The sequence below is a fragment of the Hemicordylus capensis genome, chromosome 3, assembly GCF_027244095.1.
Source record: "Hemicordylus capensis ecotype Gifberg chromosome 3, rHemCap1.1.pri, whole genome shotgun sequence".
Taxonomy (NCBI): domain Eukaryota; kingdom Metazoa; phylum Chordata; class Lepidosauria; order Squamata; family Cordylidae; genus Hemicordylus; species Hemicordylus capensis.
The window spans coordinates 332559929-332577021 of NC_069659.1; the positions used below are offsets into that span (position 1 = coordinate 332559929).

Below are 17093 nucleotides of genomic sequence, written 5' to 3' on the forward strand. Positions count from 1 at the left end.
AGAACAAAGTGTTTGAAGATATTTATATTTTCCTGCAAAACCGGGCTAAGGGAGCCCAGCCCAGTTTTGAACATTCGTGTGAACCACCGGGATTGAGCCTGATCCCATTGGCTCCACTGAGGCAAACCCACCACCAATCGTAAGAGGCTCTTTGATTATGTGAATGACCTCAATAGTTTGTTATAGCAATTGCCTTAAAATACTTCCATGTGATGTTTTGTTCTGCTTTTGTCACTGTTTCGTTTGATCTCTACTTGTCTTCCTTTCTTTTTTTATTGTCCTACAAGCCACTTAAAATAGGAGTTCTCTTTCTACAGAAGTGTAAAACAGAAGCAAAAGACCAAATACGATCACAGAATTGTGTGAGTGAGTGATGCAGGATTTTGTCTTAGAAATCATTCCCCACTGCATAAAAAAGTAGAACCATACCATGAATTCAGACCAACAACATTGGCACAGTAAGATTTCAGGTGCTGAATAGTTTTACACTGAATTTTATTATAGTTATTTGTTTTGCTTTCTCCACAGACTGTCCTTTAATAAAGTATCTTTTTTTAACATGTGATTGCTTACAAACATTAGAGAGTGTGATTGCTCTCAAAATATACCTTTATTATCCCTTTTATCTTATGGAAAAGATGATTATAAAACAGCATACACATCTGATGCAATTTGCCTACCACAAACCTTGGTTCATAGTCAGCATCCAAACTTTTGCTGTAATCCCTGTATATGGGAGAGATTTGTGGTTTTAAGACCATGAGTCTTAAAACATGATGAATAATACATAATGAGCCTGAAAACACTTAACTACTTTTCTTCTATCCCGCACTGGAATGAGCCTACCTCTTGTCTTGACATTGTTACCCAACTCTGCCCTCCTGGATTATGCATATTCACAAGCCTTCATATGTTCTCTCTCTCTCTCTCTTAAGGGATGGTATACCTATGTACAGGATCTTGAGATTGCACCAAAAAGCCCCACTCCAGTACTGCTGTGCTCAAGAAGCTCATGCTGATGCACTGACAGTGCTTACGCCATTTGTCTGAAGACACCATGTTGTAAGTGTGATGAAGACTGGGGTACCCCAGCCTTCAAATCACAAAAACAAGCTCCATCTGAAAGAATCCCTTTCCCTATAATATCTGAAGAGGGCCACTAATAATTGCACACATTTCTTTTGGGTTCTGATAGGGAACTGGAAAGTGGTGGTGGACACTGCAATCTGAGTACTCTGGCAGTTTTTGGTGGACTTTTTTTTTTTTTTTGGCACAGGTGAGAGGGTGAACTTCCCTTTCAACAACTTTCTCCATCCATAACTTCCCACATCCAGTCTTGCAGCTCAAGCTCTTAGCCGTCATACTGTACCAATGACCAACTCCAGCCAGGTCTTAAGCTGGCAAAATTTATTTAGACAAAGTTCAGCAAGAGGAGGGAAAACAGTGGAATTTTTGGAAGATATGCAGCCCTACCGACTCCAAAACTCACCAATCACCATTTAGTTCCTGAACTGTGGAATGGGAATAATGCTGACCACTGTGATGATTTAAGAACAATCAAATTTATGGTTGCAAATAGGGAGAAGCAGAACCCCCTGAGAAATTTCACTTGCCTTACCGAAATTTGTTGGTTTCAGTGTTCCTTCTAAGATGTGCATGTGTACACGCATTCATTATGTTTTTTTTTTATATCTCTCAGTTAATTATAGTTCCTGCTCAGGTTGAATCAGAAAGGCCCTACTCTGAACATAAGAACAGCCCTGCTGGATCAGGCCCATCTAGTCCAGGATCCTGTTTCACACAGTGCCCCCCCCCCCCGATGCCTCCGGGAAGACCACAAGCAAGAGGTGAGGGCATGCCCTCTCTCCTGCTGTTACTTCCCTGCAACTGGGGAGTAACATGTGCGCACACTGCCTTGATAATGCTGCCCAGAACAATACTCATTCAGTACACAGGTGGTGGTGGTGGTGGTGGGGGGGGAATAGAGAGAACACAGGATGGTTTCCCTTCAAAAATTTTCAGATGTTTCTCCCTGGGGAATTTGCTTCAAATTGCACTTCTTTCCAAGTTTCGGTGTCAATTCTCCTCCCAAAGTACTTTGCGAAGGCTGCCTTTGCATGCCATAGGAAACCTGAGGCAAACTCACCTCAGGTTGTCCCCCATCCTGTGACATCTGAACAGTCAGAGCCATGGTTTTGAGATCCAACCATGGCACTGATTACCACCCCCAGCCTCTGAATGAACCCTTGGTGGTAAGTAAGATTCACTTACCAAACTGAGGGTCCAGAGGCTGGAACATGTTGTCTGGTTTCAGCAACTCACGCAAATCAGAGTTAAGGGAGGAAGTTCCTCCCACTTCTCAGAGTCCATAGGCTGGCAAGCTTTCCTTCCCGGGTCCTGGGATGCCTATGCAGTCAGTTTCTGCCCCCTTTCAGGTTCTGAGACAGCAACTCCAGCTCATCTGGGAGTGTGTTGGGGGACGAGCAAGAGAACCATGGGTTCACTGAACCCATGGTTCTTAACAACGTCCGAAGGCAGCCAGATTAAAAGTTCTAGACAAACCATTGGAAATAGCAATGGTTTGCATTCCTCATGGGCTGTCTATCATGGATTTACAAAAATAAAAAAAGTTTCATCTGAATCCTGAAGAAATTATTCTGTGTTCCTTTGACCCTAGTAAGGAATATTGTATAATTTGTTGGTGTGTGTTTGATTCCCCAGAATGTTTCATTTCAAGGAATGAGAAATTCAGATTTAGTAACTGTCTGGGCCCCCCGGCCCCCAAGACAATAAGATCTTGTTTCCTCTGAAGTTGGCAACTCTTGATATGTTGCTAAATTATAGCTCAAGCTGGATTAAAACACTGTAACATTGCAGTTGGATATGCTGATTTGTGCTTTCTATGGCAGCGTTCTAGAATACTGATACTTCTCTATGCTTAAGGACAAGAAAATGTTGCATTTTTCTGCTTAAACTTCACAAATGCTTTTTAAGAGTGAAACTTGCTTACCCCAAGCCACCTAAAGAGATCCATGTGCACAGGGAGACCTGTGTACTTGCTGGATTGGGAACTGCAGGTATAAGTGGGATATGCATTCTAATGTGCTTTAAAAAACACTATCTGAAGGATGCACTCTATCTGCAATGTTATGTGGTTTCTACTGTGCATTTGAACACTGCATTCTATCTGTGCTTTGAATGGAATGCACACTCTAATGCAGTGATCTTCACTATTTTCCAAGCAGGGTCCATTTGGGCCAGAAACCTTCCGTGTGAGAGCCATTTCCGACAATGCTGACCTCTGCACAGTACAGCACTTTTCTCAGTGCTAGGAGGGCCCCATAAGACAGACAGAACCCTCTCTTAAGAGCTCTATAGGGAAAACAATGGGAAGGGCGACACTTTCTAGAACTCCATGCACACCTTCCAAGATGGTGCAAGAGCTCAAGAAGGCTCTGTTTCCCTTCAAGGAGCCCCACTGGCATTGGGCAAAACACAACACTGAGCAGTGAGAATGGTCATCTCTGCACAGGGCCAAGAGGATCTGCAGCGTATTCAGCTTCAGCTTCACACAAGCCCAATAAAAAATTAGTCAGGGGGCATATTTAGGGTCGATGGGAGTTACGAAGGAAGAAAACTACTCTGATATGCGGCCCAATCCATGTTCCCACCCACATGCACAACTAGTCTATGTACAATGTACATAGTACAAGTATGTACCACTAGTCTATGCCAATGCCTTATTTTGGGTGCCATGTGACTTAAACTGGGGCCAAGTATTTATCCATGCATGTATCTATCCTCCTCCTGCTTTAATCGCCCTCATCTCTTCTCCATTTCCTGAAGGGTAGATGTGCTATATAACATTTATTGATATAAATAGAAGTGGATCTGGAAGACCAGTATATTTGTGACATGTCACTGAGCCTGCATAACATGCTTGCTGGATATGCTACATTAGCTATCTGTGTGTTTGCCTTGATCTCTGACAATACAGGCATTCCAGCAAGGCTGAAACTTTTAATTAGAGACCTGTGCAGCTTTCCTTCTTAGTAACGTAATCATTAAATTGATTTTTCCAGTCCATCATGTAATTGTTCCAGTGAAGGAATCCTGCTTTCCACTCTCGTTCTGCTTCATCAATGTTTCCTGTAAAACATGAAATGGGTGGCATTAATCTAAATTTAAATCTCTTTGTACATTAATTGGAAAATAATTCTGATTACCAATGCCATTTTCCTCTAAATACACCACACACCACTTTGCCCTCCCCTTTGCTCTCTCTCTCATGTGATTTATTGTGAGTTGGAAGGGTAACATTTTATCTCTGGATCATGAGATAATCAGTTAAAATGAAGAATTATTCTTCTGGCCAAATATTCATTACTGTATGGAAATGCATTTGCCACTTTTACACCCATCTGACATTTACTAAGTTGCTTCTAAATTCATGAGGGATAACAGTGGACGGAAGTCCAGCTACAAACTTCCATTCAGGGCTCCACAGCTTCAGCCCTGCTGCAGATGCTGGACAGGCCACTGTGGCTGGCTATGATGGGAGTTGTAGTTCAAAAGCAGCTGGAGAGCTGAAGTTGTGCAGCCCTGATTTAGGGGATCAAGCCAATGAGGCGGGTCTCATGCACAGGCAAAACCAAGCTTAAAAAGCCAAGCCTGGTCCTGCCCACGCATAAGACTGGTGGGGGACCACCTGATCCGAGTGGTTCTTCAGTGGGAAACCCACCAAGCCAGCCACCCTATTAAACAGGGTTAAGGGAGCTCATGCTTCCTTAAAGGTAAAGTGTGCTGTCAGGTCAATTTCGACTCCTGGCGCCCAAAAAGTCCTGTGGTTTTCTTTGGTAGAATACAGGAGGGGTTTACCATTGCCTCAGTATGAGGTGATGCCTTTCAGCATCTTCCTATATCACTGTTGCCCACCACCAGGGATTTGAACCAGCAACTTTCTGCTTATTAGTCAAGCAGCAAGAGGCAAGAGGTGGTCCCTAGGTGGCCCCTCCCTGGGGCAGCCTAAATTAGAACATGTCCACCCAATTACAGCAACACCCTTGCTGGAGTCTTTTTCAGGTGGGGAATATCATCCAGGTTGGACCATTGTTGACATTAATAATAAATAAAACCACCGTAAGAAAAACAGGACAAATTAAAAGCATACATAGACGCATCGGACAGAAAACAATAACATTGTACACTGGTTTCTGCTTGATGCTGGACTAATAAGTTGGTTTTTACCTGACACTGAATACAGGCATAGCTCTAAGGAGGGCATTCACAAACAGGATCAATAAATGGAATCATAAATGATTCTCAATAAGGGAATCAATCTTTTAAGTGCAGCCAGATAATCTCCATGGGTGCTTCTTGGTCCAAATTACATTTTGAAATACTAATATTTTGGCATCCCAATTTGTTTCTTATTTGTGAATGCTTAACGAGTGGCAGACTCTAATGTCATTTGCTTTTTACCTGACCATTTGCTTTTTGTCATCATGACCTTGTAGAGTAGAATGAATAGATGCTAGCAGCTGGATGCAGGCCATATTGTGGTTAGGATACAGTACAATTTATTAGCCTACATTAGTCAGGAAAATGGATGTCTTTTAACCAGCTCCTCATCAGGAAGATACCTGCAAATATTCTCCTGACTGATAGCTATGATAAATATGGCCTCACTGAGAACAGTATGACCATAAAGGTCAACCTGAGATCTTCTTGGTGCAAGACTAAAATCTGCAATTTCTATATTTCTCTGGAATATTAAGCTGAAATGCTAACCATTTGGAATAAATCATCACTGTGCTGGTTCAGGCAATACTTACCAGCTCAAGCAATGATATATACTACCATCATGATGTCTTCTGTGAACTATCTATCTATCTATCTATCTATCTATCTATCTATCTATCTATTTAAAATTATTTTATTTTTTATTGTATTTATTGTATTTAAAATATTTCTGTACCTCCCAAAACTTGTGACTCTGGGTAGTTTACAATTAAAATCATTTAAAACATTAAATCAATTAACAATTAAAAACATTTAAAAGATTAAAAACTTTTAAAACCCAGTTTTAAAATTATTTAAAACTGTAAATCTGATTAAAAGCCTGGGTGAATAAATGTGTTTTCAGTGCCTTTTAAAAAGTTGCCAGAGATGGGGAGGCTCTTATTTCAACAGAGAGCGCATTCCAAAGTCCAGGGGCTGCAACGGAGGTGGCCACGGGATGAGTTGGTGGCAGCCGCACGCGAACCTTTCCAGATGGTCTTAGCAGGCAGTGGGGCTCATGGCGAAGAAGACGTTCTCTTAATACTCAGGACCTAAGCTTTTTAGAGCTTTATAGATAATGACCAGCACCTTGTATTTTGCCTGGAAATGTATCGGTAGCCAGTGCAATTCCTTCAGCACAGGAGTAATATGGTCTCTCCTAGATGACCCAGAGACCAACCTGGCCTCTGCATTCAACCAACTGCAGTTTCCAGACTACTTACAAAGGCAGCCTCACACAGAGCGCATTGCAGTAATCCAACCTAGAGGTTACCGGCAGATGTACCACTGTTTTGAGGTTGTACATCTCAAGAAACGGACACAGCTGGCATATCAGCCAGAGCTGATAAAAAGCACCTCTGGCCACTGCCTCAACCTGGGCCACCAGGAAGAGGTTTGGATCCAGAATCACCCCCAGACTGCGTACCTGTTCCTTTTGGGGGAGCGTGACCCCGTCCAGAACCGGCAGATCAAAATCATCTCCCGAATTTTGACTCTGCACAATAAGTAACTCCATCTCATCTGGATTCAGCCTCAGTTTGTTATCCCTCATCAAGCCCATTACTGCCTCCAGGCAGGCGTTCAGGGAGGTTATGCCTTCTCCTGATTATGTTGACATGGAGAAATAGATTTGGGTGTCATCAACGTATTGATCTCAACTCCCTCCTGGAATGTCTCTTTCTCAAATGAGGGGAACTGTTCATATGATCAGCCTCTGTAGATGTAATCCAAATATTTGTTTAAATTAGTATTTGGAGTGTGTTGAGAGTGGCCATTCAGAAGAACAGCTCCCAGGAAATAAAGGGATATGCTATAAGGCATCAGGATATCCATGGAATGCCTCATTATGAGCATGTCCCTTTCTAATCACATAGGCTGGTAAGGTATGGTCTAAACCTGCCCAATGTCAGTCCCATCACTTTAAGATTCCTCTTATAAATGATGTACATATCAGATGTGCATATCTGGAGATGTACATATCAGGTGGTAAAAATATGATAGATAGATAGACAGATAGATAGATAATAGAATGAACCCTTCATAGTTACATCCCAATTCTGCTCTGATGGAACTCAACATTAATTATAGAAATATCACAATGGGTTCAATTCAGTCTTAATATAGCTGGCTCGGCTCGAAGACTCATCTTCAAACTGAACTGAGGGGTGCTGGTCTAAGGGTGAGTTGAGCCAAGGCCCCACCTCATGAGCCAGCTCGATGTAAAGGGGGATCAGGCAAGGATTCCCCAAAGATCTAAATGCGGTGAATGAGCAGGAGAGAAATTTTGGAAGGGCGGCATAGAAATTAATTAATTAATTAATTAAATGTCGCCTTGCCCTTTGTTTATCTTTAAAATCAAACCATAGTGGCAGCTGGAACAGCGGTAATGGCAGAGGTGAAGCTGGCGGTGGGCCTCATTCCACACACACACCCCACCGGCCTCGCAACCGACCAGGCGGCTGCGCTGCGGCCTGTTTCAGGCCTCATACAGGTGGCTGAGCCAGCAGGGATGATGGAGGTGGCAGCAGGGGCTCCATCCACCCCCCTACTGGCCTCCAAAATGACCAAGCAGCTTCCCCGTCATTTCGGAGGCCAGCGGGGGGTGGAAGGCGCTGCCACCTCCACTGTCCCAGCCGTAGTTTGATTTTAAAGGTTAAAAAACTTAAAGGGTGAGGCTTACTTTCCCCTCAGCGCCCCCCCCCACTGCATTTAGCCCCTTACTTGTAAAGAGGAATCCTTGCCGGATTCCCCTTTACAAGTATACCTGTAGGATCTCTCAAGCCAGCTCAACAGCTAGGCTGGACTAGGCCCAGGCTTGATCGAGCCTGAGCCTGAGTTGCCTGGAGCGGCTCAATTCTGGTCCGGATTTGAGCCGAACCAGGCAATCCGGTTCCGTGCACACCCCTAACATGAAGGGAGTGCCACAGCCCTGTTTCTCTCCCTTCTCTTCAGAGTAGACAAATGCTTACCTTCCATTTGAAGCCCTCCCTCTTTCTTCAGGCTCATGGCTCATGTTTCCTTATCCTCAGGAGGATAAGGTTGAAAAGCGTAATATAGCAACCCAGCATGTTGCCTGTCACACACCAAGGGGAGGGGGGAATGGGACTCTGTTATATCATTTTGCATGATATACTTATGGATCAAACCTACTTATTCTGCAGAAAAAACTTAATGTATTCATCTCAACATGAATCGAAAAATAGCAATGACAGAGAATTATTTAGGATTCTTCGTTATGTAAAAACAACTGGATCTTACTAGCTCATTTACTGACAAAGATATCAAAACTGTTAAGATTTTGCCCAGATTCACTAGGTGACAAAAGCCCTATTTACATGTTATGTTCAATGCACAATACACTCTCAATCTGTACTCTGCATTTAAGAAGGCCTGTACCCAGGTACACTTTCAAAACGAATACACAGACAGTCATTCATACAAAAATATGTACATCCATACACCTGAATGCATGTACAACATAATTTTTGAATCGGGCTAAGGACTTGGGTCTCACTGATTCAAAATGTGTGTCAGAATTGTTAGATTACTACAAAAGAAGATGGAAAGGTGATATGATTTACACATAATCTAACACACTCTAATTTTCAGAAAAGTTTGAAATTGGGAAGAGGGGGTTGTATCTTTCATAAAACAAGACATGACATGTACTTCATTCATAAGCCTGATTCAGACATTATAAAATTGTACCTCTGTAGCTATGTACAGTGGTGCGAAGGGGGAAGAAATCCCACCCTTGCCGGTCAATCACCCTCACGCCCCACCGCTCATACTTACAGCGGGGCTTGTTTGAAGAGCCCTAAGCATGATGGCAGGCGCTTCTGTGATTGAAAGGCTGGATCGATCCAGCCTTGCAATCACAGACGTGCCTGCCATCATGCTTAGGGCTCTTCCCTCTTCAGACAAGTCCGTCTGTAAGTGTGATTGGCAAGGCACAAGGGTGATTGACACAGCAGGGGAGGGACTTCCTCCCCCTTCGCGCCACTGTACATGGCTACAGCAGTGTGATTAAGTAGCAGCCAGGAGACAATCTATGTTTGTGTGCGCACCCCAAAACACATACAATCAGCATGTTCACTGGCAGATTTAGAGTTTGTTCTCATTTCATTCCCCACCTCATATGGATGATGATCTCGCTAGCCTGCTACGTAATGCAGGAGTTTACCGTACTATCGGTTACATCACAGAACATTGGGTGCTTTTGCACTTAGATATCATCACCCAAACAGATGGTGTCTATTTCTGTGAGTAAGGATCAAAAAGAATATTTCATCAATTAATATACCCACTTCTTGCCTGAAACAGACCCAGGTTCACATAAAACACACACATGAGGTGGTGGTGTTTTCAGCCTCCCCAACATCCTACATATGATGGGATGTCATGAAGTGAAATGATAAAATCCCTCAAATGTCAAACAAAAGAACAATGTGTCAGATGAAGAATATTATGTTGTTTTCCTCCTAGGAAGCCTTGCACATACAGCTATTTGGGGAAGCAACCAACCAAATCCTACTTGTTTGTTAGCTTTCTCTGTCAGACAGAGACAATCCAGATCACAACATAAAATACGACACATGCTACTTCGTTGAAAATAAGCACATAGGAGAATTCAAGCATACAAAATAGAAATAAGATGAGGATTTTGCAACAACTTCCCATTTCGTACAAAACATCTCAGTCCTGTTAAAGCTATCGCTGCCTGTAAAGCTGCATGTGCAGCCCAGGACACAGCTTAGGCACATTAGGTGCCTAACATCCCAGACTAATGTTGCATGTACCAACATTTTGCATGTGCAACAAAGGAAGGGCAATATTGGGGGATGCGTTGTAGCTCAGCGGTAGAGCAAATGCTTTGTATGCAGAAGGGCCCAAGTTCAATCCCTGGCATCTCCAGGTAGGACTGGGAGAAACTTCTGCCTGAAACCTTGGAAAGCTGCTGCCAGTCAGCAGAGAGAATACTGAGCTAGGTGGACCAATGATCTGACTCAATATAAAACAGTTTCCTGTGCTTCCTTCCCTCTGCAGCCCTCTATGCCTCCATAAATTATGTTTCTGACAACTATGGAGCCCTCAAGCACATATCTTCTGCAGGCACATGGGGCTGCAGAGGGAACTTTGAATTGGCAAAAATTGCCCTCCCCCTGTTGGGTGTGCAAAACATTATTCTGCATGTGGGGCCTTATTTATTTAAAAGATGTATATGCCATTGTCCTTCATAAGTAAATTCATGGTGGCTTGCAACAAAATTCATTAAAAACAGAGGGGCCCAGAACCATGCATTCAGTTGTGAATTTTGGTGAGAAGAATTTAGTAACAATTCTACTGTTGAGTTGCTTCATGCAATAGAGATGTTCATGAAGTGTTTCATGCACATCTGGGGGTGGGGGGAGCGCTTAGGAGGACAGCAGGTCTTACCTGCTCCTCCATGGCACCTCCACTGCCCCGCATGGTACTATCAGGATTAACCCCCCTGCCGCATGGCTGTAGGGCTGCTCCCAGCAGCCTGTGGGCAGGGTCATCATGGAAATGGCATCTGCATGGGCACCATCTTGAGTGGTCAGTATGGTGTCACTGACCATTCAGGATGGCACCTGCGCATGTGCAGATGCCATTACCATGACGACCCCACCCACAAGCTGCTGGGATCAGCCCTGCAGCCATGAGGTGGGGCATTTCATCCCAACAATGCCACAATGGGGCAGTGGGGGGCAGCAGAGGGGCTATGGAGAAGCAGGTAAGATCTGCTTTCCTCCTTTTAAAGCACTTGCTCGCCCCCGCCAAAATGATTCAATGGGGGAAGCTCAAAGCGTTTTGGTGCCTCGAAACAGAGGTGCCGAAATGCTTCATGCACATCCCTATGATGCAACAAAGATATATGAAGTGGTATTCATACTCAGTGCTACAACAGAAGGTAAATAATCACACTGTCTACAGCCACATTCAAGTTTATGTGTTATAGAAAGCTGCCTTATACTGCGCCAGACCATTGGTCCATCTACACTGAGTGGCAGCAGTTCTCCAGGGTTTCAGATGGTGATTTTCCAGCTCTACTTAGAGAAGCCAAGCCTTCTGGGGCCTTCTGCAAGCAAAGCAGATGTTCTTCCACTGAGCTATGGTTCTTCCCCAGTGAGTACAGAGTAGGGTTAGAATACAAACATTCTTAGTTCTCTGCTTTCCTCTTATCTTTGTAATGTACATATTTAAAAGCTCCTCTGACAAAATGAAGGCAATTTGTGCTGTAATTAAAATGCCCAATGAGGATCCAGAGAACCAGCAGTAAACATACTTCGATTCAGATAAGATTCAACCATCTTTCTAATCTTTTCTCTATATAATGTGTCTAGGCTTGTCTGGAAATGGGGAGATAGCAGTAGCGATGTGCAAACAGGTTTGGAAGTTGAACTAGTTCGGTTCAAAGACTCCGGGTTGAGCTGAACCACCCCTGGGTCATGCCCAGGCCACACAGAGGATGATTGAATAGACACAGCAGCCTCAAAAATGGCCACCGCACTGAGGGAAAGGCCCAAACAGGCTGAAGAAAGATCGGACGGGCTCGTTTTGGAAGTCAGGGAGGCCGGCAGGAGGAGGTGGAACCTCCATGGACCCGCCTGCTGCCTCGGAAAACCCCCCTGGAGGGGTAAGTTAAAAAGAAAACAAGTAACAAAAAATGTCCGTGAATTCCCCTCCCCTGGACCGAACCGAGCTGGGGGGGCTTGAGGGGGTGCAGGACCGAACTGGCCTGGTCAGGTTCATGTCTGGTCCAGACTCGAACTGAACTGGGCCAGCCGGTTCCATGCACATCCCTAATAACTAAGGCTGCTGAAATCCCCATTATTCCCTATGGGGGAAAACATAAACTTCGTAAACTTCAAAAATCATTTAAAAACCACCCCTTTGCCCAATTTATTTGAAATATGGGCACTACCACACTCCACAACCTACTCTGGGCCACCCTGTTGCCCCCCATGTGGAGCTATAAGGCTGCTGAAATCCTCATTATTCCCTATGGGGGAAAGCTTAAAGATGCACCAACTTTAAAAATCACCCCTTTGCCCAATTTCTTTGAAGTTTGGGTGGTAGCTTCCACCCATTGGGAACTACCACCCAACCCACTTTGGCCACGAAATGGAGGTCTGAATCTCCAAATTTCTCAGGTCCAAATCCGGGATTATTTGTTTTATCCCTGAATCTGGGCAACTGAGGACAGGGGTGATTTGTTTTGTCTACAAATCATTTTGTACCCAAATCATTTCCCACATCCCTAGACATCAGTATGCTGATGTCACCCAAATCTATTTTTCCATGTCATCATCATCAGGGGAGGGCATAACCACCCTAAGTACCTGCCTAGAGGCAGAGATGGGCTGGGTGAGAGATAACAAACTGAGACTGAATCCAGACAGGATGGAGCTACTTATTGTGCTGGGTTGGAACTCGGGGGACTATTTTGTTCTGCTGGTTCTGGATGGGGTCACATTTCCCCAGAAGGAACAGGTACACAGTCTGGGGGTGCTACTGGATCCAAACCTCTCCCTGGTCTCCCAGGTTGAGGTGGTGGCCAGAGGTGTTTTCTATCAGCTTCAGCTGATATGCCAGGTGCGTCCATTTTTTTGAGATAAACAACCTCAGAACAGTGATACACATGCTGGTAACCTCCAGACCTGACTACTGCAATTCACACTATGTAAAGCTGCCTTTGTACGTAGTCAAAGATACAGAATGCAGCAGCCAGGTTGGTCTCTGGACCATCTCAGAGAGACCACATTACTCCTATGTTAAAAAAGCTACACTGGCTACCAGTAAGTTTCTGGGCAAAATACAACGTGCTGTTTATAACCCATAAAGCCCTAAACAGCTTAGGCCCTAGGTATTTAAGGGAATGTCTTATTCGCCATGAGCCCCATCATCCATTGACATCATCCAGAGAGGTTTGTCTGCAGTTGCCACCAGCTTGTCTGGCAGTTATACAAGGACAGGCCTTCACGGTTGCTGCCCCAAGACTCTACAATGTGCTCCCTGCTTAGATAAGAACTTCCCCATCTCTGACAACTTTTAAAACCATCTTTAAAGACTTAGTGTTTTCACCTAAGCTTTTTAATTTGACTGTGGTTTTAAACTGTTTTCAGGTTTTCATTTTTAATCTGTGTCATGTTCTTGTAAACCGCCCAGAGACGGAAGCAATAAAAACATTGCAATGCTGCCGGTATTTAGCAGTACAGGGGCCAGATAAATTTACTGCCAAATAAACATACCCTTTCTCCTCCCATTTCACCATGAATCAGGTATGTTTAGGAAATGGGTATTCAATGCTTCTGAGAAGTTGTTGAAATATAACTTCCCTTATCCCCAGCTGAAGGCTGTTGTGTCTGGGAATGATGGGAGTTGTAGTTCAGCAGTATCTAGAGGTGCACGGTTGGGAACATCTGGGGTAGGAAGTCAATTTACAAGTCAGGAAGACTTCCGCTCATTTTAGTAGAGTTCATGTAGAAATTTTTTCCAGCTGATGGCCCTCTTATAGTGATCTACAAATCTTATGTGGATGAAATTGAAGCGAGGATGAGAAATATGTACAAAACGATGTATTATAAGACTTAATGAAAAACCTTATTATTGAAGTGAAGGAGGTTGTCTCATTGGAAGGACCTCTGGATTTAAATTTACACAAATAATTCTTTCCCATAAAAGCCTTGGAATTGAAATTAAAATTTAGCACCAGCAAAGTGACCTTGTATTAACCAATTTACTGTACATACATACATTTACCACAAAAATTACCTGTCATCTCCAGGACTTTGGGAAAAAATATATTCCAGAATCGGCACTGCCGGGCACGTAATTTTGTACGAATCTTTGACGCTTCTGTGCTTAACGTTAAGTATTTTTGTTCAGCGCTGGTGAAGACTGGCCATCTTGTCCCATTAATCTGAGTCCCACTGGGTATTCTAAAGGATTAAAGAGAAACATTAGATTTCTCATGGGAAATTACCTGTGCACATCAGTAGTGTAAAATTATTCTATTGAAAAGTTATTTTATTTCAAAGACTGGGAGGTATGCATGGAATTACTTCAGTACTTTGGAAAGTAGATAGAAATACACATCAACACCCCCAAAATTTTAAATGGGTTCATGGTACAAAGTTTAATTAAAAATACAGCAATATACAGCTGGATTTTTAAAAAATGTGAAAAGGAGAAAACACCTTAATAACATCAACTCTCATCAGTTGCATTTGATGAGCCCAAGAGGTCAGGGAGAAAATGCAATCTCATGGATAACAATAAGGGCAATAAATTCAGTATCTTGGCTTGCCCAAAGTGTTTAATAAGAATGCTAATGCCTTATTCAAATATGCAAGAATACTGTATTGAATTTTTAGGTACAAAGCCCTGCAAAGATGTGCACCTGTGTAGGTGAAATGAAGTCCTCACCTGTAAGTATGTAGCAGACATTTGGGGTGGGAGCTATTTTTGTGGTAGCGAGCATGAATTGTCCCCTTTGTTAAGCAGAATTCACCTAGGTTTACATTTGGATGGGTGACTACATGTGAGCACTGTCTTTTGTTAGATATCCCCCTTATGCCACAGCTCAGTGGCAGCGCATCTAATTACCACTTGATGCTTCTAAATACCAACTGCATCAGCAGGAGAGAGGCATGCCCTCAGTTCTTGCCTGTGGGCTTCCCAGAAGCATCTGGTGGGCCCCATTGTGAAACAGGATGCTGGACTAAATAGGCCTTGGGCTATTTAGAACAGGGCTGTTCTTATGTTCTAATGCTCATCTGTTTGCATTCAGAAGGTTCCATGGCATCTTCAGGTCGGACTAGGAAAGACTGTTGTCCAAAACCTTGAAGAAGCTGCTGCCAGTCAGTATAGACAATACTGAGAAGAATGATCTCAGAATGGTGGTGCATACACTAGTAACCTCTAGGCTAGGTTACTGCAATGTGCTCTGTGTGGGGCTGCCTTTGTAGGGAAACTGCAGTTGATCCAGAATGTGGCAGACAGGTTGGTCTCTGGGTCATCTCGGAGAGGCTATGATACCCCTGTGTTGGAAGAGCTGCACTGGCTGCCAATACGTTTCCAGGCAAACTAGGAGGTACTAGTTATTATCTATAGAGCCCTAAACAGCGTAGGCCCTAGGTATTTAAGAGAGCGTCTTCTTCACCATGAGTGCCACCGCCTGTTAAGATCATCTGGAGAGGTCCGTCTGTGGTTGGCGCCAACACGTCTGGCGGCTACTCAGGAATGGGCCTTCTCCGTTGCTGCTCCTGGACTTTGGACTGCACGCTCTCTTGAAATAAGACCCTCCCCATCTCTGGCAACTTGTAAAAAAGGCATTGAAGACACATTTATTCACCCAGGCTTTAAATTAGATTTATAATTTTAATATTTTGATGTTGGGTTTTAAATGATTTTAATGTTAATGATTTTAATGTTTAAATTATTTTAATTGTAAACCACCCAGAGATGCAAGTTTTGGGCGTTATAGAAATATGTTAATAAATAAATATTATGATGATGATGATGATGATGATGATGATGATGATGATGATAAGCTAGAGGGACAATGCTCTAACCTCCTATGTTCCTAGGATGTACATAGGATGTGGGCAAAGCCTTCTGCTGTGATGCTGCCCATGCCCAGTGTACATTTAATGCATACATGTAAGGGGACAGCCCAAAGCATATGCATCAAATGATTACTCATCACTTGAGACCTAAGTACATACAATTAATGTCTATGGGAGGATGTGAGATTTTATTACTAGGTTTCACCTTCCCACCTGTACACGTTCACTAGACAGTGCAGTCTCTATGTGTGTATCCAGCATACATGCCATACACAGGTCATTCATGCATGGAGGAACTGAGACTGTGTTTAGTTGGAGGGCAAAGTCTTATCCCATTCCATTCTCTGCACATTCAGTCTACGCCCTTAAAATATTCAGTCTACACCCTTAAAATTTTCTAGAGGGCAATGTCAGGCCATCTGTCCATGAGCTGAAGCTGAGCCAGAAGTGGGTCATGCAGCAAGACAACAACCCTGAAAATTCAAGTAAGTCTACCACAGAATGGCTGCACAAGAAGAGATTTTGTGTTTTGGAGTGCCCAGGTCAAAGTTCTAACCTAAACCCTATTGAAATGTTGTGGCAAGACCTGATGCGAGCTGTTCATGGCCCTCAAATGTCACAAAGCTGAAACAGTTTTGTATGGAAGAATGGGCCAAGATTCCCCCAAGCCGATGTGTGAGATATTGATCACTGGTAACAGAAAATGAATAGCTGCAGTTATTACTGCTCAAGGAGGTGCCACCAGGTACTAAATGCAGGGTTCACATACTTTTTCACATGAGGATGTTTGTTGTTGACTCTTTCTGTCAAGTGAATATTCAAAATATATCATTTTTGCCCGGGCTACTTATTCATTGGGGATGCCTTTCTCTCTTATCAGAGTTTTACTTAGAATCTAATCATATTTTGAATAAGAATTGTGCTAAATACAGATTGTCCTAGGGGGTTCACAACCTTTTCCTCAATACTGTAAATGACTGACCAATCCTTGTGTTTTTAGTCCTTTGTATGTTTACTTAGCCAGGATGGATGAAGCCATAGAAAAGCAGGGACAATGTATAAAAAGACTGAAAGTGACAAGATCCTGAGATGTAGACACTAGAGTATAATTCTGCTTCATTAGTAATGTGCTTTTCCTAAACCTTTGCCTGTTGCTTAGGACCACAGTGTTTTGATGGTTGCTCCATAACTCTGAAACTTGTCTTGTCCTTGACAGACAAG

At 43.3% G+C, this 17093-nt stretch overlaps 1 protein-coding gene across 2 annotated transcripts in view; it reads right to left on the minus strand.

Annotated features, from left to right (window-relative positions):
• Positions 1-478: 478 nt before the first annotated feature.
• The window catches only part of BCHE (butyrylcholinesterase), a 79145-nt gene continuing 62530 nt past the window's right edge, over positions 479-17093 (minus strand). The window contains exons 3-4 of one of the 2 annotated variants that reach the window (XM_053312250.1): positions 14077-14243; positions 479-4149 (exon numbers count right to left, since the gene is read on the minus strand). In XM_053312250.1, the coding sequence (XP_053168225.1) occupies positions 4025-4149; positions 14077-14243 (292 nt within the window). In that variant the 3' untranslated portion in view covers positions 479-4024. The remainder of the gene's footprint in view (positions 4150-14076; positions 14244-17093) is intronic. The other variant, XM_053312252.1, reaches the window with a different exon arrangement.